At 39.2% G+C, this 22,231-nt stretch overlaps 1 protein-coding gene across 2 annotated transcripts in view; it reads right to left on the reverse strand.

Annotated features, from left to right (window-relative positions):
• Positions 1 to 264: 264 nt before the first annotated feature.
• Positions 265 to 22,231, reverse strand: part of UBA6 (ubiquitin like modifier activating enzyme 6) — a 32,737-nt gene continuing 10,770 nt past the window's right edge. For both annotated transcript variants that reach the window (XM_061993644.1, XM_061993645.1), the window contains exons 11-34: positions 21,170 to 21,273; positions 20,368 to 20,430; positions 19,273 to 19,349; positions 18,542 to 18,608; positions 17,962 to 18,105; positions 17,346 to 17,413; positions 16,998 to 17,076; positions 16,750 to 16,830; positions 16,320 to 16,397; positions 14,875 to 15,056; positions 14,185 to 14,290; positions 13,196 to 13,285; positions 13,012 to 13,092; positions 12,261 to 12,389; positions 9,771 to 9,822; positions 9,603 to 9,666; positions 8,681 to 8,750; positions 8,005 to 8,076; positions 6,710 to 6,827; positions 5,589 to 5,782; positions 4,804 to 4,931; positions 3,910 to 3,997; positions 3,455 to 3,549; positions 265 to 1,189 (exon numbers count right to left, since the gene is read on the reverse strand). In XM_061993644.1, coding sequence (XP_061849628.1) covers positions 1,054 to 1,189; positions 3,455 to 3,549; positions 3,910 to 3,997; positions 4,804 to 4,931; positions 5,589 to 5,782; positions 6,710 to 6,827; positions 8,005 to 8,076; positions 8,681 to 8,750; positions 9,603 to 9,666; positions 9,771 to 9,822; positions 12,261 to 12,389; positions 13,012 to 13,092; positions 13,196 to 13,285; positions 14,185 to 14,290; positions 14,875 to 15,056; positions 16,320 to 16,397; positions 16,750 to 16,830; positions 16,998 to 17,076; positions 17,346 to 17,413; positions 17,962 to 18,105; positions 18,542 to 18,608; positions 19,273 to 19,349; positions 20,368 to 20,430; positions 21,170 to 21,273 — 2,366 coding nt within the window. In that variant the 3' untranslated portion in view covers positions 265 to 1,053. The remainder of the gene's footprint in view (positions 1,190 to 3,454; positions 3,550 to 3,909; positions 3,998 to 4,803; positions 4,932 to 5,588; positions 5,783 to 6,709; positions 6,828 to 8,004; positions 8,077 to 8,680; positions 8,751 to 9,602; positions 9,667 to 9,770; positions 9,823 to 12,260; positions 12,390 to 13,011; positions 13,093 to 13,195; positions 13,286 to 14,184; positions 14,291 to 14,874; positions 15,057 to 16,319; positions 16,398 to 16,749; positions 16,831 to 16,997; positions 17,077 to 17,345; positions 17,414 to 17,961; positions 18,106 to 18,541; positions 18,609 to 19,272; positions 19,350 to 20,367; positions 20,431 to 21,169; positions 21,274 to 22,231) is intronic.

Genomic DNA, 22,231 nt, shown 5'->3' on the forward strand with positions numbered 1-22,231 from the left:
GCAGGTTCTTTATACTTGGATATCCCAGTAACTGACTGCTGCTGCTAAAACCCTCCGTGTTCAGTGCTGCTGAGACCTGGGCTGTGGACAGGTGTACAGCACAGCCATTCACTGTAAGGAAACGGCACCAAAAGGAGCAGCTGAGGAAACAGTGCTCACTAACAAATGGCAAGAGATGTTTGCATTTTCCTCCTTTCAAAGTCATAATTTGCTACAGTGCTTTTAAGTTGGTGAGGGCAGAAAGTTTCAACCACACCAAACGTGTTCTCTCTGTTGAAGACAAAGTTTTATTGTTGAAAGTGTTAATTCAGCTCTCCGATAGGTCTCCACTTTCCTCACATTGCATATTCCCTAAAGAACCGTCTTAGTGCAGACAATCAACAACTTCAGCTCTCGTGACTTCAGGGGAGCTGTGACAATTTATACCTACTCAAGACCTGCCTCCCTGTCTCCATATTGATACTCACATCAGGTAGCCGCTTGGACACACAGCATATCTAATTGCTCAGAAGAAAGCACCAACATCACAATACAGCAGTTCATATGGCGACTTTAAATATTTTGGAGTGGTTAAATCTCATGTGTAGATGGCAAGAATGAAACCTGGGTTCAAGAATTAAGTAACATGAAATGGATTTGAGATGTTCTTTAGAATGCCAGGAATATCATAAAATGGCAGTTTCCCCACTTTTGTCTCTCTTCTCTAAGCAGCACCTAACTTGCACATGGGAATGATTTATTAGGTTGACCATTTGACCATTCTTCTTGCTTTCTTTGGTTCCCCAAGAATTAATACAAATCTTGTCTTTAAGGTAAGGACTGTATTGGACATTCCACCTCATGGGGTGACCAATCCTCCTTTGAGCAAGCAGATTTGAAGAAAACAGAAGCAGATGAAATGGAAATCCAGTTTGTCTTCAGTGCAAAGCCACTGATTTTCACCATGTGTTTTAATTAAGGCTTCACCAAAAAGAAATATATAGTACCATCTTTAATGGCTGAAAATTAGCACACTCTGTTCAGAGTCTGGGAGTGGCTTTTGTGTCTCCACCATCAATTGTCTTCCTGTACAAAGTAGTATCTCACTGGTGGCCCTGGCAAGTCTTCCTCTCCATCAGTCTCTGGAGCAAACGATACTGTCAAATCCACATATTTCTTATCAGCTGATGGTTTCACAAGCTTTTGCATCCTACAAGGAAATGAAGGACAGTTCGTTAACATACTGGAAGAAGGAGTGGCAGTGGGAATTCAGGGTCAGACTAGGATAGGTTTCACAGCCAGCAATGAAGCCCAACATCCTAGAATCAAGATTAAAATGGAGAATAAGCCACCTTTCAGTTTTGACACGAAAGTCGTTCCTCCCCCTGAGGTACAGCAAGTGGAGTTACATTTTCTCGAGAGACTTAGAGTGTTAGTGAGCTATTACATTGCTCACTGAGAAGTGGCCAGTACAAGAGGGAAGAGAAAATGGCAGCTTTCAGATGGGATGCCTCACCGATGTAATTTCTGTTTGGCGTCCTACTGATGCACAAGGCAAAGTTAGCTTTCCATGCAGGATTTTGGTCAGCGGAGTGGAATAAGTTCTTCATCTACCAATAATGGTTTGAATACATTATTAGTAAGAAGCACTCCAGTGCAGATACTAGATAAACTGTTCTGATGAAAAGTAGATCTATTGGAGTTAAGACTTGTTAAGTCCTTGAATTTTGAAAGTGAAGAGGGAGGAAAACTGCCTCACAATTGCAAAAGCTACAGCTATTGCTCGGAAGCTGCATAATAACATACTAAAGAGGATACATACAACCTCACCTTCATTACGTGTCTTTGTAGGGCTAAAAATTATTTTCCTCCCAACTTGGAGCATTAGTTCTTGAGGCCAGCTCAAATGCTAGGTGGCTGGGGGAATGCAATGCTCATTTCTATTCCTCACAGGTTACTTAGAGAAGGACAACCTTTCCAGCTATATGTTAGCACGCAGGTCAAAACCTGCTTCCCCCCCCAAGTACTTGCTCCTTTGCAAGAACAGAAAGCATTAACTTTTTTCTTAGCAGAGATACTGAAGTCATATCCATTTCCATGAGCTACAGTGCAAGGTAGAAAGGTAGATATCTATGCCTCTAAAACTTACTTTTAAGGAGTATGCTACCAGCTGATTGTGTAATTCTGAGATGAAGACAGTCTTGCAATACTTGTCATATTTCAGAGAGGAAAGATTTTAAACATCTTAAGAAAAAACAAGCACAAAAGGGAGACCAGAGTTTGCTGTACAAATATCTTACGAAGCTTTTGGGACTGTTGTAATAGAATCTCCATTTGCTGTAACTACATGGAAAGCTTGAACCAAGTCTCAGGGTAATAAGAAATCTTGATATTCACAAGGCAGCAGCTTTGACTTCATTACACAGCTCTTTCATTCAAAATGAGTTATACAGTTGTAGCAGAAGGAATATAAATAGCTTATTTTGAGACAAGCTGTTGTCATCGTTTAACCTCAGACAGTAACTAAGCACCATGCAGCCAGTCACTCACTTATTCCTCTCCCTCCCAGTGGGATAAGGAGGAGAACTGGAGAAAAGAAAAAGTAAAACTCAGGGGTTGAGATAAGAACCGCTTAATAACTAAAATTAGAAAATATAAAAATAATAATTTCTTTAAAATAATAATAGTAGTAGTAACAACAAGGAATTTAACAAAAAGAGAGAGAAATAAAACCCAAGAAAAGACAAGTGATGCACAATGCGGTTGCTCACCACCTGCTGACCACTGCCCAAGCAGTGAGGAACAAATTTCAAACTAAAGAAGCTCAGTCAACATACAAGGTAGAATTAAACCTGTGTGAGATCTGGCCATTACTTTACAAAGGCCTGTCAGTCAAAAAGCAATGCCCTGCCCCCACATCCTCCCAAATTTCTAGGTTTTTATACCCCAACTTCCTGTCAGTGAGCAGCACTGCAAAGCCTTGTGAATGTTTGCATTTTCAAAGGGCTGAAGTAAACTGTAATCTTAAGGAATTACTATGAGCTGCACAGTCTTCTAGAAATGTCAGTCTGCAACCAATATATTAACTCCTGCCCTTACAGAGGCCAAGTTGATAGATATTACCGTAAGTCTTAAGCCAGTTTACAAAGGTTTAATTAGTCTTGTTCTGGGTTTTTTTCCCCAAAAAACCTGTTAGACTTCTTTGGGTTTCTCATTCTGGTATTCATCAGTTAAAGAAGCATTTTGCAAGTCTCCTGTCCTCACCACAGAAGTTAATTCACTTTCTCTTTTTTTTTTTTTTTTTTTCCCCAAAATGTAAGAAATTATCTTTTATCTCTCCCAAATATTTATGGAGGACATCAATCTGTCCTTTTGACATTGCTGTCAAAAATAAATGTCCTAATGACCCAATTAGTGACTTTAATTTGTACATGCACTCAAATGCCTCAATCCATTTTTTTGCAGTTATACTTACGTCAGCTTTAATCTTTTTATATGACCTGGCATCACGGGAACATACAACATTTTGACTCCTTGTACAACCATAGTTGGTTCAATTCCATATTTCTCCTAGAATTCAAAAATAAAAACTTATTAAAGGACTAGGACAGTTACACAAGCTAGCAGATACTACTACTGCTAACACTGCAACTAATTATTCAAAACCATAGGATCCCAACCAGAACACTTACTAAGGCATGGACATTTACATGTTTTATTAAGATACATTTAAATAAATAAAATTAACAAAGAATTTGACAATAGGCTTGAACACATTTACTTAAGCTACGCTCCCATTGACATTCTTTATAGAATTACCTTAGTTTGAACAATAACTTGATAAAAGACTAAAGCAAAACAAAACCGAACCCAAACCAAGAAAATCCTTTCCTCTCATGTTTTATTAAGTTAGTACAGTAGATAACTTACTCTGACAGCATTTATGAAGTCCAACAAAGTAAAATCCTCTTTTCCATAAATTGTCCACCTGTCCCAGATTGTAAATGATATTTCATTTCTGTTTTAAAAAGATAAAGATTTATTGTTACTTTAGAATGTGAACTCAGGCACTTCCCTTAAACATGTATTGAAGAACTGCTATGTCCTAGCAACTTGCTGTTTCATCTTGAGGAAAAAACTTCTTCCTTCTCTGCTTGCTATTCCTCCAGCCCTTGGAGCTGGCTAAGCACAAGACACAGGAAGAACTCCAAGTAACCATGGTATCTGACAACGACTTTACTGAGTTTTCCAACCTACTCAAAAAATAGCACTTGTATCAACTAAGACACAGAAGAGTGTTCAGTCTGTGCAAATAGGATGTTTATTAATAACCATGCTGGACATTTAACTCATTTAGATTTTTAAAGCCTCACCAGCAACAGCTTCCACTGAAAACAAAACTAAAGCCCTTAAACCCACTATTTTAAAAATTAGGGCAGATGAGGATGTTCTGCATTTTCCAGACAGGAAATTCTGGAGCAATGCATTATGGAGGACAGTTGGTGCTAAGAATATCACTCACACCTTTAGCAGTATATAGCAAATGGATAATATAGTTTGATAGCAAGCATTAAGTGATTCACAATCACTTCACATTCAAAGGAGAACAAAAAAATACCCTTGAATACCTCTAACATTTCCTTTGGATACACCCGTGAACTATGGTTCCATCGTAGCTCTGGTGTATGTGAGCATACAAGGCCTTAATCTGACCTGGACTCAGCAAGCATGCAAAAACTTCATATTGGTTGCAAGGGCTCACCAAGTTCTACACATCCATTACCAGGTTCCCCAACACAACCCTTCTACCACTGCCTGTCCTACCTGATTTCTGTTCTTCTTACTTCAGCAGTTTCTGTGAAGACCATTATGGGAATGGCTAAGTTGAGAAAACAGTTCTTGTATGCATCAGCTGGGTAGCCACCCACAACTTTGATGAGTTCCAGTGCAACCTGAAGTAAATAAGAATCCTTTACTTCTTCTATGAGATCAAATGCAGCTTTTAGGTACTGTGTTATCAACACTAGTTTAATCAAGAGGCCAGCAACTACAGGGTACATTGTTAATGAGATCAGCCTTTGTCCAATCAGCAGAGTAATTACATCTGGAAATGCAACCCAGAATGCCACAGAAATAAATTCTGTTGCTACTAATGGAAGTATTTTAAATGTTCAAGATCCTTCCTAGCGTAGGACCCTTCCAAAGTTGTTTTGTTCAAGATGCTTCCACAAAGCATGCCATTCTGTTGAGGGGCATGGATGTGAGCTACTACAGAGCAGGTCCTTTCCACTCTTGGCAGTGGCATCCTGATGAAAGTTAGGAGCAATTGCAGAAAGTAAACCAAAATGCTGATCTCAACTCTTCTTTATGATCAGCAAGCAAGAAATCAAAGCACCGAGGGCTTACCACATCTAGAACCAAGAGCGACCTTTTGTGTTGGTACATCAGATAAACCCATTTCTTTAAATGAGGCTCTGTCAGCGTAGTGTTAAATCAAACATATACATATACAAACATATACAAATACAACATATACAAACAACGGTTTTAGGCAAGGAACAGTGACAGAAAGAAATATGCATTTTAAGCATTTTCCAAAGCATACTCACCAGCCCTGATACTGCAGCAGTAGCTGTTGCAATTGCAGGAATAATCTTTCCAGCAATGCGCTTTGTTTTGAACCGATCTGCTGGCTCAATGTTGTACATCTTGGCTCGCAAATTTGATGCCGCTGTTATGAAATCTATATGCCCGTTACTATCATCATCTTTTTCAAAGGAGATGGGCTTCATTTGCAAGTCATCTGCTCATGAAAAAAAAAATTACTATTAGAAAACTGAAGACGACCTAAATATAAGTCAAAGGGAACCAGAACTCTAACAAATGAAAAATTTCACATTCTGGAGCTTGGTGCCTTAGGTGCTTTACCACACTAGGAGCAGAAATGCCCCTGTCAATACCAGTTGTTACAAGTGAGTAATAAAAGAAATATCAGCAGAGCTCCATGATTTTATTTTCTTTGCAACACCAGGAATAGATTTTCGTCAGTCTTATGGATGTTTCTTACAGACCCCACCTCACTACAGCTACATCCTGTGAGAATTCCTTCTGCAAGCATTGTTTATCTGCAATTATTTCACCTTGGACTCAGCAGCACAGAAGACAGAAGTTAGGGCTGATGCTCCATGGAATGAGTTAGAGCTTAGCTAATCTTTCTCCCCTGTGCTCGCAGGTTAAAAATGCATGCATATAGTTGTTGCCCAATGACCTCTTAATCAACTAGGCACAAAAATGGGATTCATGCATCCTCATTTGAACATATCTAGAACATGCTGAAGAACACTCTAACAACCTCCACAATTTAGGATAATTTCAGATTGATCCTGTAAGTAGTAACTTTCAGCCTTCTCATACCAAAGTCACTTTCAGTCCATCTGCGATCGAGCCAGTACCCTTTCCCTCCTTACAATCTGATTCCCTACTGCTTGCTGTCATCAGGGTTGTACTTACATGCAAGGGGAACTGAGAACCCTAAAATCTGCAGAATCTCAGAAACACAGAAGCATACAGTAATGTCAAGCAATAAAGACAGTTATCTGCATGGCACTTCAGAAAGCCTTAGAAATCAGCAGAACTGTGAAACTGCTTTATCCAAAGACCTGAATGTCATGCTACCAGCTGTGCAATGGCAGTATGTTACTAAGCTATGAAGCTAGTTTGCACTACTCACTTTCCAGTGCTTCGTTCGATAGTATAGACTTCTCCAGCTGGAAAATGGCATTTCTTTCATCCTCACTGCTGACTGGAATATGATCTGGTTTTCTTGCAGTTTCATCAGTCTGTACAACCTGCAAGTGTGTACAGTGCTTGAGTTATAAAATACATGAAATCTATATATAGGACAAGTGTGAAGTGTACTAGATTTCCCGTCCTCCCTGCACTCTTTCCTCCACAGTTCAAGACAGACGTAGACTTCATGGATCAAGTCCAGCCAAGGGCCATGAATATCAGCAAAGAACTGGTGTATCTCTCATACAAGGAGATGTTGAGAAAGCTGTGACAATTCAGCTGGAAGAGAAGGCTCAGTGTCATCTTACCACTGTGTATAGATATCTATTGGGGAGAAAGCGCAGAAAGCAGAGCCAGAGTCTTCTCACTGGTGCCCAGTGACAGGTCAAGGAAGTAGAGGCAGAATTTGAAGCACATAAAATTCCGTAACAGGCATAGGATAATACTTTAAAGGAAAAAAAATAAATAAAAAACCCCAACCAAAACTGTGGGGATGGTTTTACACTGGCATAGGTAGCAGAGAAAGACTGTGGAGTTTCCATCCTCAGAGGTACTCAAAACCCAATGGGACATAGTCATTGACAACCTGCTCTAAGTGCTCCTGCAAGGGGATTGAACTAGACAGGCTCCAGAGGTCCCTTCCAGCCTCAATCATTCTGTGATTCCATGTGAAAACATAATTTTTTTCTCACAAGAAATGCACTCATGAGGCAAGCATTAACACTGGACAAGAAAATATTAAAACACCCTGGAATATTTGCATATTTTAAATGATGACAAATGCTACCCACTGTACAGTAGTACTTAAACTGTTTTGAACTTAATACTTCAAAAATAAACATAAAAAGTAATGACACTTCCTTTATGTGACCTAGAAAGAAATATGCATTGACACTAGTCTTGGATTGCTTTAAAGTCACTATTAGTGAAATATTAATACTTTTATTAAAATAATATAGACTCGTGGAAACTAAAAAAGCTTGTAGAATTACACTCGCACTCATGCATGGAAAACACTGCTAAAACAAATCATTTGCACAGGGAAAAAAAAACAAACACATCTTGCATTTAGCATCTGGTACACAGACAGCATAGCAGTCTTGTGTGCCACACTCTTGTTTTCCCAAAACACATTTTAATTTGTGTTTCTTTCCCATCAGCATCAATGCAAGAAGTAGTTGGAAATGTGCAACGTCGCCTGTGGATTTTCTTTTTTGTTTAAGTTAACTCACTTACTTTATTTGAAGGTCTGAACTCTGGTACCTTCACAATTGATATAATCTTCAAAATAGTTTCCTCTGATAAATCCTGTTATGATTTTGAAAGAAAGAAAACAATTCACATCAACTCAAACAGGCCCCACTCCCCAGACTATATACCCAGTGGCATGTCAAAGAATACCAAACCAAAAATAAATCCAACAAATACTCCATGATGTTTCAGTGAGACATCGTGACTAAAACACCAAGTGACATTTCAGTTGCCACAGTGAACCAGGGTAGTGTGAAGTGCCTGGTATTTGAAAACCAAACAGAACTGAGGGTAAACATGACTTACAGGAAGATCCAATTAGAAAAGAAAAAGGGTAACAAGAAAAAACAAGTGTAAACAGCACAGAGGCTGTGAGTAGTAAAAAAATAAAATTCCCAGACTATAGCTAAGACAATTTAAAAACTGACTTAAAGAGATCTTCTTTCAATTCAACACTACTCATTTTTTCTCCAGGTTAGGGGTTTAAATAAAGATGACTACACAGAAGCCGTTGCTTGACAGCCAGTGCTGAAGGATAGGTTACTTTAAGGATCACTTTAATCAGTTCTCAGAAAGCATTGTCAGCTGGATATAGGGCCAAAACTGAACACACACACACACATCCACGTTACACAATGGGAACAGTTACAGTAATGATTACCTTTTCTGTGAAAGGAACACAGTATACCGCTGCAAAGAGTTTTGCTGCACTCACAATGAAACCATAATGCCTAAAGAACACAGGAAGATAATTATTTTTGTTCAGTTGGTCTTTTCTCTTTAGTTGCCCAAAGGTTTACAAACATATTTGAAAGAGGTCTTGAACACACACACAGAGATACAGAATTTCCACCCTTCAGCACAGACAGTACAAAACAGATGACAGATTCAGAATCCTCTTCAAAACTAAGCAAACTTTGATTAGTGAAGAATTATTTAATGAACACCATGTTTCCTTAACTCCTGCAGTCAAGAAAACAACTACAAATCCTCACATGACATAAATATAGAAGCTTCACCTCAGAAATACTTTGATATTTGCCATGAACTCAGTTTTTGCTCAAACTAGAAGTGGCAATCCAGGCAGTTTCTCAGAGCAGGTGTAGATATGCAGAAGATAAAGCCTTGTTAATCCTTCAAACATATCAATTTTAAAAATGATCTGTAATACCTAAGCCATCTAGATCAGATCTAAATTTTGATAAAAAAGAAGGGGTCCCTCCACTGGGTCATTTTAGGTAGTCATTTTAAATTGGCACATCCTGCATTTTGTGATGAAGGCGTACAACAACAACTCAGTAATTCCACAGTTCTCACAATAAATGAAATGGGTTGTTCTAAGCCATCTTCACAATAGAGGTCATCAAAACTTCCCTCATCACTCTCCAATCCCATGCTGGTGAAAATATCTGTAGTGAAACTGAGACAGCTCACCAAATCTGCCACAGCATAAGGCTACTTACTACTACCAGTAAAGTGCCAGCTCAGTTTCTAGTGCTATAAAGTCACTGTCTCGCGCCTTCTCCTGTAGAGTGAGTTTTATAAGATGCTTAGAAATGCATCAGTAGCAGTACCATACTTACAAAGGATCACTGAATTCAAACTTTACTGGGAAAGGCGGCCTCTTTGGTGATTGCCAAAACAAACCTGGTGAGAAGATAGACTTAAATTAAATCCTAAGGAATCAGCAACAGCAATGCATGACGTACACCATGAATTCACAATAGGCATAAAGGGGCATTCGTACTTACTTCCGTCTTTTAATCGTGTGTCAAGGGGAAACGAGTGAAGGAGCTGAAGAGCCTAGAGAAAAAGACACAGTAGCTTTAGCAATTTATCATATACAGTTGATGTATCCACACTAAATCAAGTCTTCTTTTTAGTAATAATGTGAACATACAACTTATAAAGAAACTTCAAAATGTAGCTGAAGTAAAAGAGTTAAGACAATCTAAGGCACCTCTGTCAAGATGGAGAGCTGAAAGACATAAATACTACTAGATAAAGTGATTTGCTCATTCATTCACAGGACAAACATGACAACGTTATCTCATCTGTCTGAAGTTCAAGCAAAGACACATAAGCTAACAAGCAAAGCATTCCTCCCAGCCTGTTGTCACTTTAGGATTCTTGCATACCGATTCACAGTTGGGAATGCAATATTTTCTCCTATGACAACCACCACTAGGGCATCAGCACTGATTTATGTTTATAAATCCACAACATCATAGTTGCATCTTTCCTATAAAATTACACACACACACATGTTAAATAACACTGTGGACCAGCTCTTAAGTCAGTTCTTATGTCTCAGAATGACCATCTCTTATGTCAGTCAATCTTCCTGTGACATCTTTGAGAAAAATCGGGGCTATGAAGGTGAGTTCAGTAAGCCAAGTTTAGCAGAGAAAACAAAAAGCCAACATTGTTTAGTAAGAGACATTTGATAATCCTGCTGCTCTGGAAAAATACAACATCTACTCAGCTGAAAAAAATGCCAAGAAAACAGCATAGAGACTACTGGACAGAGCTGGTAGGAGTGATTTAACAAATCAGACTTAAAAGCACTACAAGAGAAAGGGATACAGCCTTTTTAGGTTTCAACAATAGTTTATTTATGACAAGATGGAAGTGAGTGCAAAGACTAGGACACCTAGTTACTAGGACTCCCAAGTTTCCTAAAAATCATAGAATCACAGAATGGTTGGGGTTGGAAGGGACCTTTAGAGATCATCTAGTTCAACCCCCTTGCTCAAGCAGGTCCACCTAGATCAGGTCACACAGGAACACGTCCAGGTGGGTCTTGAAGACCTCCAAGGAAGGAGACTCCACAAACCCTCTGGGCAGCCTGTGCCACTGCTCCCTCATCCTCACAGTGAAATAGGTTTTTTTTACGTTTAAGTGGAACTTTTTGTGTTCCAGCTTCGCCCCATTACCCCTTGTCCTGTTGCTACATACTATCAAAAAAAGGGATGTCCCAACCTCCTGACATCCACCATTTAGATATTTCTAAACGTTAATAAGATCTCCCCTCAATCTCCTCCAGACTAAACAGCCCCAGTTCCCACAGCCTTTCCTCACATGAAAGATGTTCCAGTCCCCTGATCATCTTGGTGGCCCTGTGCTGGACTCTCTCCTGAAGTTCTATGTCCCTCTTGAGCTGAGGAGCCCAGAACTGGACACAGTACTCCAGATGAGGCCTCACCAGGGCAGCGCAGAGGGGGAGAAGAACCTCCCTTGACCTGCTGGCCACACTCTTCTTGATGCATCCCAGAATGCCATTGGCCTTCTTGGCCACGAGGGAACATTGCTGGCTTATGGTTAGTTTATTATCAATCAGGACTCCCAGGTCTCTCTGCAGAGCTGCTCTTCAGCAGTTCAATCCCCAGGCTGTACTGGTGCAGGGGGTTGTTCCTTCCCAGGTGCAGGACTCTGCACTTGTCCTTGTTGAACCTCATGAGGATTCCCTCTGCCCAATTCTCAATCTGGTCAAGATCCTGTTGAATGGCAGCACAGCCTTCTGGGGAATCAGCCAGTCCTCCCAGTTTGGTGTCAGTAGCCAGCTTGCTGAGGGTACAGTCTGTCCCCTCATCCAGGTCGTTGATGAAGATGTTGAACTCCACTGGCCACAGGCCTCCAACTCAATTCTGTGCTATTGATCATCCCTCTGGGCTCTGTCATTCAGCCAGTTCTCGATCCACCTCACTGTCCACGCTGTCTGAGCTTTCCAATGAGGATGTTATGGGAGACAGTATCAAAAGCCTTGCTGAAGTCAAGATAGATGACACCTGCTGCTCTCACCTAATATAGCCAGCCGCTTATGCACTCACAGAAGGCTATCAGGTTGGTCAAACAGGATTTCCCCTTGGTGAAGCCATGTTGACTCCCCCCGATAACCATCTTTTCCTTCATATGTTTAGTGACAACATTCAGGATGAGTTGTTCCATCACCTTTCCAGGCATGAAGGTGAGGCTGACCCACCTGGAGTTTCCTGGGTCGTCCTTCCTGCCCTTTTTGAAGACTGGAGTGACATTGGCCTTTCTCCAGTCCTCAGGCACCTTACCTGTCCTCCATGATTGTTCAAAAATGATGGAGAGAGGCTTAGCAATGACATCAGCCAGCTCCCTCAGCACTCTAGGATGTATCCCATCAGGAGCCATTGACTTATGAGCCTTAAGTTTGGCCAACAAGTCTTTAACCTCTTCCTCTTTCACCCACCTCATTTCCAGGGTCTACCTACCTTATGGCAAAAATACTTCTCAAATTTTACTCTTGCTAGTTGCACACATTGAGTCCAACTTCGGGGTCTTCTACTGAGTGTTTTAATAACATGAAAACAGCCTTCTAAGCTCTCCCCTGATTTTATTCTCTATATAGAAAAGGAAATATTAAAATGTTTAAATAAGACAGTATTCCTCCCAATCCAGTCAAGCAGTAAATGTGTTTTTATTAAGTTACAGGCAAAAGGAAAACAGAGGGTAATTTCATGAAATATTATCCTTTCTGTGATCCTCTCTGCTGGGTTTTTCCTCAAGTACTGTGGTCTACTTGATTTCTTTCCACCCAACCCTGTGGACCATAGGCCATTATAGACTCATTAAAAAAATACTAAGCAATCAAGTCTACTTTATTACATAGTTGGATTCACTTTAAACTAAGTTTTCCCTTCATTTTTCCCAGCTGGTTGCACATCTATGTGACATATACTATGCACTCGCTAGCAGTGCCTCAGTACTTCCGATATTTCTACGCCATGTACAGAGCACACATGAGCTAAAGCAGCAGCCCATGCAGGAGACTTTAGCTCTAAATTATGAGACATATAAAAATATTGTTCCCATGAAAGATCAAATAATGTTTTGGCCAAATAAGTCTTCGGGTTTTCTGAATAAAGTCTGAAAATAATCCAAATCCCACTGAACTTAAATAGAAATGAAATCAATAAAGCATTAGTTTAAGCCCTATATTCTAACCGGGCAACACCTCCTTACCTGTAAAACTTCTTCTGCAGATGAATAGGTTTGCCAAAATTTGTTAAACAATGAAGGCTTGTGAGAAAATGAACTTTCAAACTAAAAAATAAAAAGAACAAATATGATATTTTGCAAGAAGTATATCAGATCCCCCATCCTTCTAAATACATGTGAAGTCAGGTTGAACGCCTTATTCCCTTACCTTATCTCTTGCCCACTGTATTGTATGCTCAATGGCAGCTGGGAAAGACTTCAAGGTGCAAAAAGGTATTTCTTCTTCTGGTGGATCCCGCTGTAATTAAGGGCAGTTGCATGTAAATGCAGTCTTACTCAACTTCATTGCTAATAACAGCACCAAGAATTTCTAGACTGTGTAAAAACTCCACTGTTAAAAAATACAAGTTGTTTATTTACGCTTAGAACAAAATTCACATTCACATACACTCTGAACACAAAATATGCCCTTTTGCTCAAGGCCAGAGAGATTTCTTTCTCTGTGGAACCCAGCAAAACCATTAGAATGCTCAAAATCCTGTCTCTTTATCCACATGGCACCATTTCATGCTGCTCTCAGCCACTGAATTTCTCCCTTGTAAAGGCAGTTTCACAAGAAGTTAAACAGAAGGATACTGAAAGGGTCATTTCACTCTTCCCCATTCAAACAGAACTGTTCTGTACACTTGTAGAAACTGACAGACTAATTCCTACTACGGAGGCTTGTGCTTCTCTTGCCTGCCTGCCTGCAGAGGTGAGATTCAGAAAGAACAGAATGAGCAGGCAGGAAGCAATTCTAAAAAACCGATAAGTACACAACCAGTTTGTAATGCCACTCTGGAACTAGATTCCTATTGAGAAGTTAGTTTTCAAGGGAAAAAAGTCAGTTGTTTGGAAATTCTTTAGAGTCTGGACTTTTTCCAAAGCTTGTGTTTCATGATTCATGTAGTAGCTGCTTTAAAATATTGGCCTGGGTGTAATCATCAGATAAGTAGCAGACATGGTATCTCCAGTCTGCTCAAATTTTATTTCCTGTGATCTCTTCTTCAGAAAACAAGGAAGTAATTATTTCCTAATAGTACTGTTCTTCAGCAACTCAAACAGGCCAGTTATTTTAGACATACATAAATAATTAAAGAAACAGAAGGCATTATGGGACTAACTACAGAAGGTAAGCAATGGTCTTAAAACACTTACATGACTATTATAGGACTCTGTCAGATGGGGCACAATCACTTCCGTGTGTCCTTTCGTTCCCATAGTTCCAGAGTCTATAAGAGGACGCAGGTTTGCTACACAACGACTGACATGGAAAGACACAGACTATCAGAACACAGCGTAATCACTACCCTCTTGCCTTGCAGATGTCACCAGAGTGTAACCAGAACTGATTTTGGGCAATTTCAGAAAAGTGGAAAGCTTACACCAAACTTGGGAAAAGAAGAGATCAAGTAAGAGGAGTTATTTCAAGTTAGACCAGGATACCATAAACCTGAGCCTAACTGGATTAGGTGCACTAGTAATTATTTTTTTAAATGTAAACGGTCATACTTTATTTGAACACATATTCTTATGCATATATAATTTAACCTTAAGAGTGCCACAATATTGTCCCCTTCATCAGACCCAGACAGCTATTAATTTCCAAGAACTGTCTCCAGGGCTGTCAGCCATGTGAATGGTAGCAGCTGCACAACAGCAGAGTTTGTTTCCACCATAAGACCCTTCCTTTCTGCAATGGGCATCCCTACACAGGAGTAAGATAAATCTAAGCAATTTTATACCAGATCTTATAAGAAGTAATATATATAAGGAAGATTAAGAGTAGAAAAGCAGAGTTAATGTCAGAACATGAAAAGCAGCCCTCGCTTCCTTTCCACAACCTACCTATCAATGTATCTCCTTGCCTCAACATTGTCCAAAGCAGTCACAACCACATCTTGCTTGGTATAGAACTCATCGCTGTAAGTGTTCTCAGTAGCTGGACAAACTTTACTAATATATGAGTCAATCTTTAAGTGAGGATTGATGTTCAGGGTTGCTTCTGCTGCAGTATAGCTTTTAGGTTTCTGAAAGTATAAATACATAAATGTATCAACAATATGCCGATAAGGAACATCTGCACCAGAAGCATCAACTCTGTTAGCTGATCAGACAATTCTATGACAAATGTTGCTATGCAAAATACACAGTAAAGGAATTCTTTAATCATATCCCTCCCTCATTAATAAATATGTTATTAATCTAGGTTTATTTTTTGTTTTGTTTAAAGTAGTGCATCAGAGACCATCAGGCAAAAGTACTTAAATGGTGCAGAAGTGTACTGAGAAACTGAACTGATGCCATGTACTGCCTCTCATGATCTCAAAATGTTATAATAGAGCAGTTCATGACTGTCAGAGGATAAACCCATTAGTTGTGACTATGTCTATGAAGCATAGACTTCAAACACCAGTGAATAACCACATTACTGCAAAGCATTCCATGCAAGCCAATTTCAGAAGCCAAACTGAAACAGAGTTCTTAACCTACCTGACACTTCTAGCCACATTACATTCAATTATCTAGGGATCATCACTTAGAACATCAGAACATAAGCTTACAGAGTTCACCTTCCTTTTATCTATCCATCCAAAATGTAATCTCTTCCCAGATTTGCTAGACATAAACAGGAGGCAAAAAATTTAGCTGCTCGGTTTGGGGTAGAGGAATCTTTTTTTCCCATTGCTGTCAAGATCTGAGTAATCTTTTTTATTTTGTGCTGTGTTTTTAAGTACAGGAATATTCTCTCTGCTTCTATGGAATTAACAGTCTCTGTATCATGCATATACTGAATGTACACTTTTTGGCCAAACTATTTACTATTTTAACGAAGACTGAATTAAATCAGAAGATAACAACTTTGGTTAAGTTCTATTAGCTGTAGCTCTTCTATAGAGAACACTTCTGCCAGTGCTGTCTATTTTTTGTTGTCTTATTCTCCCCAGATTTCAGTGGGGACTTAGTAAAGCATTTTGGGCATATAAACCCATGGCAGCTCCTTATACAACACAGCATTTCTCATACGATTCTCAACATTAAGAGATTTCATTAGTTAAAGACACTGGTTCAAATAAAGATCAGACCAGCCAATTTTACTCAACTGATTTTAGTAAGTGGGATGTCAAATTCAGTTCCAGCCATTGTTTTAAAAGATACTAGATTTCATTAATTAGAATCATTAAGTCTTGTCTGAACATAACTATATATGCTCACAAGTTCAGCTCTCAATGAGGACACATGACAGGAAAACAGAACAATAGTCCAGAAAGTTTATTGAAAAAGAAGCCTACTTGTATGTGATGAGGTCGAAAAAGAAACTGCCTGTTCAGGTTGGATTTCTCTATCAAGTCTGGATCTGTAATTGTAACCTAAGTCAGAAAGGGCAAAAGCAAGAGTTACAATTTATATGTAGCACTGAGCAATAATCTTGATAACAATCATTACAGAAACTTGCCAAAACAAAGCACTCCTGTTGGCATCTGCTGTGGCTAACAGCTCTGCCTATATAGACTGATTGAATGTTGGTTTAAAATCAAAATACAGCAAGACTCCCTCAAGTATATTCTGCACACTATTTTCACTCTATGCTGAGACCATTTTACCCTCTGCCCGGAGATCAACCTGCAATAAGACTTAAACATTTTTAGGTAGGCCAATTATTTAATTATTCCTTGTCACATTACTTTTTAGCAGGCACAGTGAGGTTAACAAGCAACTTACCAACCCTTTGTCTTGCCCAGTACCAACACCAAGAAGTGCAAAGTTTTTTAGCATTTCACAGCCTATAGCTCCACAGCCAATCTAAAGAAAATTACATTTTTAGAGTCAGAAACATTAAGCGAAAACCACATACAACAGACAAGTCCTATTACAACTGTGGACCCTTTAATCTGCATACACCATCAGGGCAGATGTCAATGTATTGACAAAGCATTTGCAAAAAGTATAACAGCATCAGTCATACTCACCAAGAAAACATTCAAATCATGCAGCTTCTGGCACAGAGAGTCTCCAATACAAGCCCTCAAGGCATCATACCTATCTCCCCTATCAGGCATAGGAGACAAGAACAGAAGTTACCGTTTGTCATAGTCATATCACTGATGCCAAACTCCACTTTGATGTGAACAAAAGAAAATCAGATTGAGTCCCTTATAGTTCCCATTTCATCCCATGCTTGAACAGGACACACCTTCTCAATCCCAAACCTGTCCCTCCAGCAAACAGCATCGAACTAACTTTAAAACATATCTCTTGTGCCTGCTTGAGATTCCAATGTGAACAGCACATAAAGAGCAGATTGTAGTTATATTTACCGTGGGAGAAATTCTTCAGAGTCCGTCTTTTCTAGAGGTGTTACAAGGTCTAACATATCTACATACAGCTGTTTTAAAAACAAAAACAGACAAGCACACAGTAAAAAACTGTGATAAGTAAATATTTTCTGTGACCAAGAAACTCTAGAAATTTAGAAGCCCTAAGTTTTTACTGTCAGTGGAAGACTATACAGCATTCAGTTCCCTACACAATTTTAGTGGGCAAGAAAAAGCACTTGGACAGAGGGGAAAAAAATGCTCACTGACACATGAGACACAAACTTTTAACTTCTGACAAGCATGTTGCCCCTCCAAAATAGATTGTGAAGTATTTGAATCTATCTTTTTTCTGACGTTTATTCTGACAGTCTGAAGGCACCGCTCTTATGCACAGTAGTTTAAGCTGGCATCTGGACTGTATCACGTCTCTGCAGCCGTGCACCACAAGCCAATGCTCTCCTTGGTTGTGGGTAAAAAAGAATGCAAAGTCTGGACCCCAGACACAAATATTTTAACTCAAACTGGCTGACTTTTCAGGTCAAACAGCATTTACACACAACCATACATTCCTAACATCACGGCCAAAATAAAGATCCAAAACCAAAGACAGACTTACCCACTGCTGCAAAGGAGAAAATTTTCCTGTTACTGCTTTCAAGACTTCCTGGCTAGCAACACCGCCCACTGCTGCAGCCAGAGGAGCTAAAAATCCCTGAGCAGTCCTAGAAAGCCATTTCACTACATGTTCATTCACCTGAGGCTGAAAAGAAAAAAGACATCATAACTATAGATTCAAGCAAGTCAAGCAATTCAATCAAGCAAGTCAGTGCCTGACAGTTTCATAGATTATTGCTGTTCAGTAAAATGCAGACAAATTATTTCACTCTGACTAGCAAAAAAGACTTAGAGCAAAGACAGACCCACTGTGTACCCTGCAGTTGTAATATGCATTTGTCTAAAAACTGGGTTCACGTAGCCACATGAATTAATTCAGCCTTCATGTCAGGCAAACGTTTGGTTGAACCTGTGCTGAAATATCACTCTTATGGCCCTCAACTGACCCAACTGGGTCAGCCAACTGACCAAGCTTCAGAGCAATACAAAGACCAGAACCAGGACCAACACCTAAAGCATGACCTTTAGGCACATAAATTAGTGTACCAAAAATGACTCCATGATGATGATTCTTTACTCACTTTGTTTTCCAGAGTTTCACTTATGGATATGGCTATTTTCAGCATTTCCTCAGCATCCTGAAGGCATCTAGACACCATGGTAGAAACAATAATGATCCCTTAAACATTTAAGAGTCCTTATAGAAACACAATCAATGGAGAAAAAAGCTCTGGATAAAGTAGGAAGAGTTTGGAAACATATATTGGCTTAAATAGTAAGCATTAAAAATGCACTTCTAAATGTTACAGTTAGCTCAAGAACAGGAACCTCAGTGGAGAAGCCCATGTGCAAGCCCTGTCTTAAGATTTATACTTTTTGAGTAATTTTGTCTCGTTTAACTCAAAAGTGTGCACATCAAGAGCTACAGACAAAAATACACTCAAAATGAAAATGAAATTCTTCAGGATTTGCACTGTTTTTAAATACATAAGGAACAGTATAATTCAGGAATCACTGAAACATCATCTCCATATTAACCCCACAATATGAAAAACCCAGGACTTCCTCCAGAAGCATTTTCTGCTTACCTGGGCCCAGAAAGTGCTACTGCTATATTGGGGAAACTGCTTTATTGTTACAAACCCAGACATGCATTAGGTAACATTTTAAATCCAGTTTTCAACTTTTCATTTCTATGTTATGTACTAAGTACTAGACAGAAGGCACCCTGCTGCACATCAAACCAGCAACTACAACAAAAGGAGAGCTGTCTCTGATTCAAGGCTTTGCTAACACAAGACTGCTACGTTACCCAATATTTGGCCCACGGCCAAAGCTCTCCTGAAAGTGGTTCAAGGCAAGCATGGCAACATGGATCTGCAAAGGTGCCTGTTAAGACCAAATGAGTTCATGATTAGTTACAAGCTTTAGAAAAATGAAGGAAACAAAAGCAACTATTTTGAACTGTTCTGTTACCATTTCATTTCCTTGTCTCTTAACCATATAACTCCAAAAAAGCTTCTGAATAGCATTAAAAAGTGTTTTTGAAATACCTTATGCTAGTGTTTTTATAAATTGGGATTAAGGTATTCCTCAGGTACTCTTCACACATATTCAGCATCAACTTAACTATATCCAACTAAAGGTCTCCAAAAGGATTTAGTGCTGAAACTGGAAAATGTGGCCATCTTCTTTTAACTAGACATTGGAATCCACCATCTTTTGACAAGGTCAAGAGCAGAAAATCCGAAGTGGAAAGTCAGACCTTACATTATCAAGCAAACCAAAAGATCATTAGATCAACATTTTTTAGTTTAAGATTTTAATGACCCTGAGACCTATGTGCCTTATGTGTCCATACAACTTGACTGAAATTGCATTAGAGGCAAAGACTGCTAGCTTCCTCTTGGATTAAAAAAAAAAAAAAGCTGAATTGTTTTTTCCAAAGAAAAAAAAACCCAAAACCAAAAAAACCAAAAACCAACCAAACAAAAAATCTATTCTTACTGTTAACTTCAGTTTCCAACCAACTTATAATCACCTCTTTATGATTACCCCAGCTTTGACACCAGTGTGATTTTTATCAACCAAACGTCATTAAATATGGGAAAAATCACCCAGTCACTTTGCAAAATTTCCACTGAGATTTTCAAAAAGCAGAGGTGGCTGAGCTATGCATTTACAATGCATTTGGGGCAAATCATAGATAACAAGCCTCTACAGTGACCTGAACCACCATGTGTGACCACACAAACTGATGTCTCAATCTTACTTCACACTTTGTGCTCATATTTAACTACTAATGAAGTCAGAAAATTATATTGTTCTACATATAAGTTGAAGATTTCATTCCAGGTAGTTTTAATATTGAAGCACTTATGTCCAAATCCCCACGTTAATTAATTACCTCAGGCTTGCTAGAATCTGCAACAAGGCATATCGGATTTGTTATCTGCTTCTCCAATCGTTCCTGGAAAAACAGAATTCTTGATAACAATACACCCACTTAAGGACAGGACAGTCACTACTACCTGATGAAACAATAGTCTCCCTGGAGAGACTAAGAACCAAATTAATTATTATTGCCATGAAAGACACATAATAATCTACTGCAAGTTTTGTCAATCAAAAATGCTCAGAGAGATGTTTCACATCCTAGTGTCAAGACTCATCTCTTAAAACTGCTCTGAGGCTGAAAACCAGAGATTTTATAGGCAAGTGGCCATTTGCTTTAGAACTTTCCCACTCAGAAGGAAGAAGCTACCACCTCACAGAGACGAAATACTTAGTTGTGCATTCTTATATCAGAAGCAGCTACTCATTTCCAGCTTTTCAGAAGAGAATTTGAGGGCAGTCAGGAGCTACTTTCTGTGCATCCAAGAAGGGATGTAGCACCATGTAGTTTGCAACCCCTTATACAAACTCACCCAACTATCTCTTCTTCTCAGAAGGCCACCAAGAAACCACATATTCCTAGACCTTTATGGAGTCCTCAGCACTACAGGAATAGGCTGCTCATAATTACGTGGGTTTTTTTTCTCCACACTGGCAGGTAAATTTGAAGTGTTTCTCTATAGTTCAGTAAATTGGTACTGCTATTTTTACCTCGTAAAATTAGCATAAACTCAAATTATACATAATCAAATAATGTATCTACTGAAACCTGTTTTCAGCACTCAAGCACCTGGTTATGTCAAGCAAACACTTACAAAGCAAAATATCTTGGGTGTTTTCACTTGGACAGCTATGCCTCCATGTAGGTAAGGCTCCATATCTGATGTATTACCAATGCTGAAGGAATAAGGTGACACCACTGAAAAGAGAACAGTGACAGATAATTAAAAGGTGTCATTACATACTACAATTCTGTATACAATACAGTGGGGGTTGTCAATACTTTTTAAGCCGTGACTCTGTAATAAGTAACCTTGCTTGAAAAGTATAAACACAGCTGATCCTTCTAACAGGAGTGTGCCTCTCTGCCAGTTTCTGGGTTAAAGTATTAGTTTCACGTGATCTGTTAGAAAATAAGCTTTTTAAAGTGGCAGCAGATCTAACAAGAATTTTGGTAACCACAGCTCTAACAAAAATGAAGTTACTCTCAGTTTTATTTAGATTGTACACAGCATGATTGTAGTCCTATGACTAGAACAAACAATCAAAAAGGGTAGCTGGAGTGTTTAAGTTATATCTTTCCTTCCATATCACCTGGACCCTCACTCAGATAAAGGAAGATGACACAGAAAGTATTCGTGAAAAACCAAAACCAAAAGCTGAGCTGTGATTAAGAGGAAGGAACTGAATACAGCATCAGCACAAGCAAAACAAAAGAGTCCAGAGCAAATAGACTCAACCACATGTTTCAAGGGTACTGGTTTTGTCCCAGAAGACAAAATAATTAAAAATCCACCTCAACAACCAACCCCCATCCATATGCTCTCTGTTCTGCTCCAGACAAACAGGCATTTGGATCTGGGAACTGGGCAATTCCCAGCATCCAGAAGGAATCAAGTAGTATACTTTGAGACATGTATGATGCAGATCAAAGCAGGGTAAGCATAAATAATGAGAATCACTTCAAAAGCAGGCTTAGAAACAGAGTCATATCAATGCATCTCTGTACACTTGTCATCCGGTCAAACGGTGACACACAAAGTGGTGTTAATTTTATCCAAAACCATGACAGAAGCACAGGCACTAAGGGACCTTTCAAAAACCAAAACAATTTTGTCAGCAAACTAATGATGGTGACCTCAGAGGCTGCCAACTAG

This window comes from Colius striatus, chromosome 3, assembly GCF_028858725.1.
Source record: "Colius striatus isolate bColStr4 chromosome 3, bColStr4.1.hap1, whole genome shotgun sequence".
NCBI lineage: Eukaryota > Metazoa > Chordata > Aves > Coliiformes > Coliidae > Colius > Colius striatus.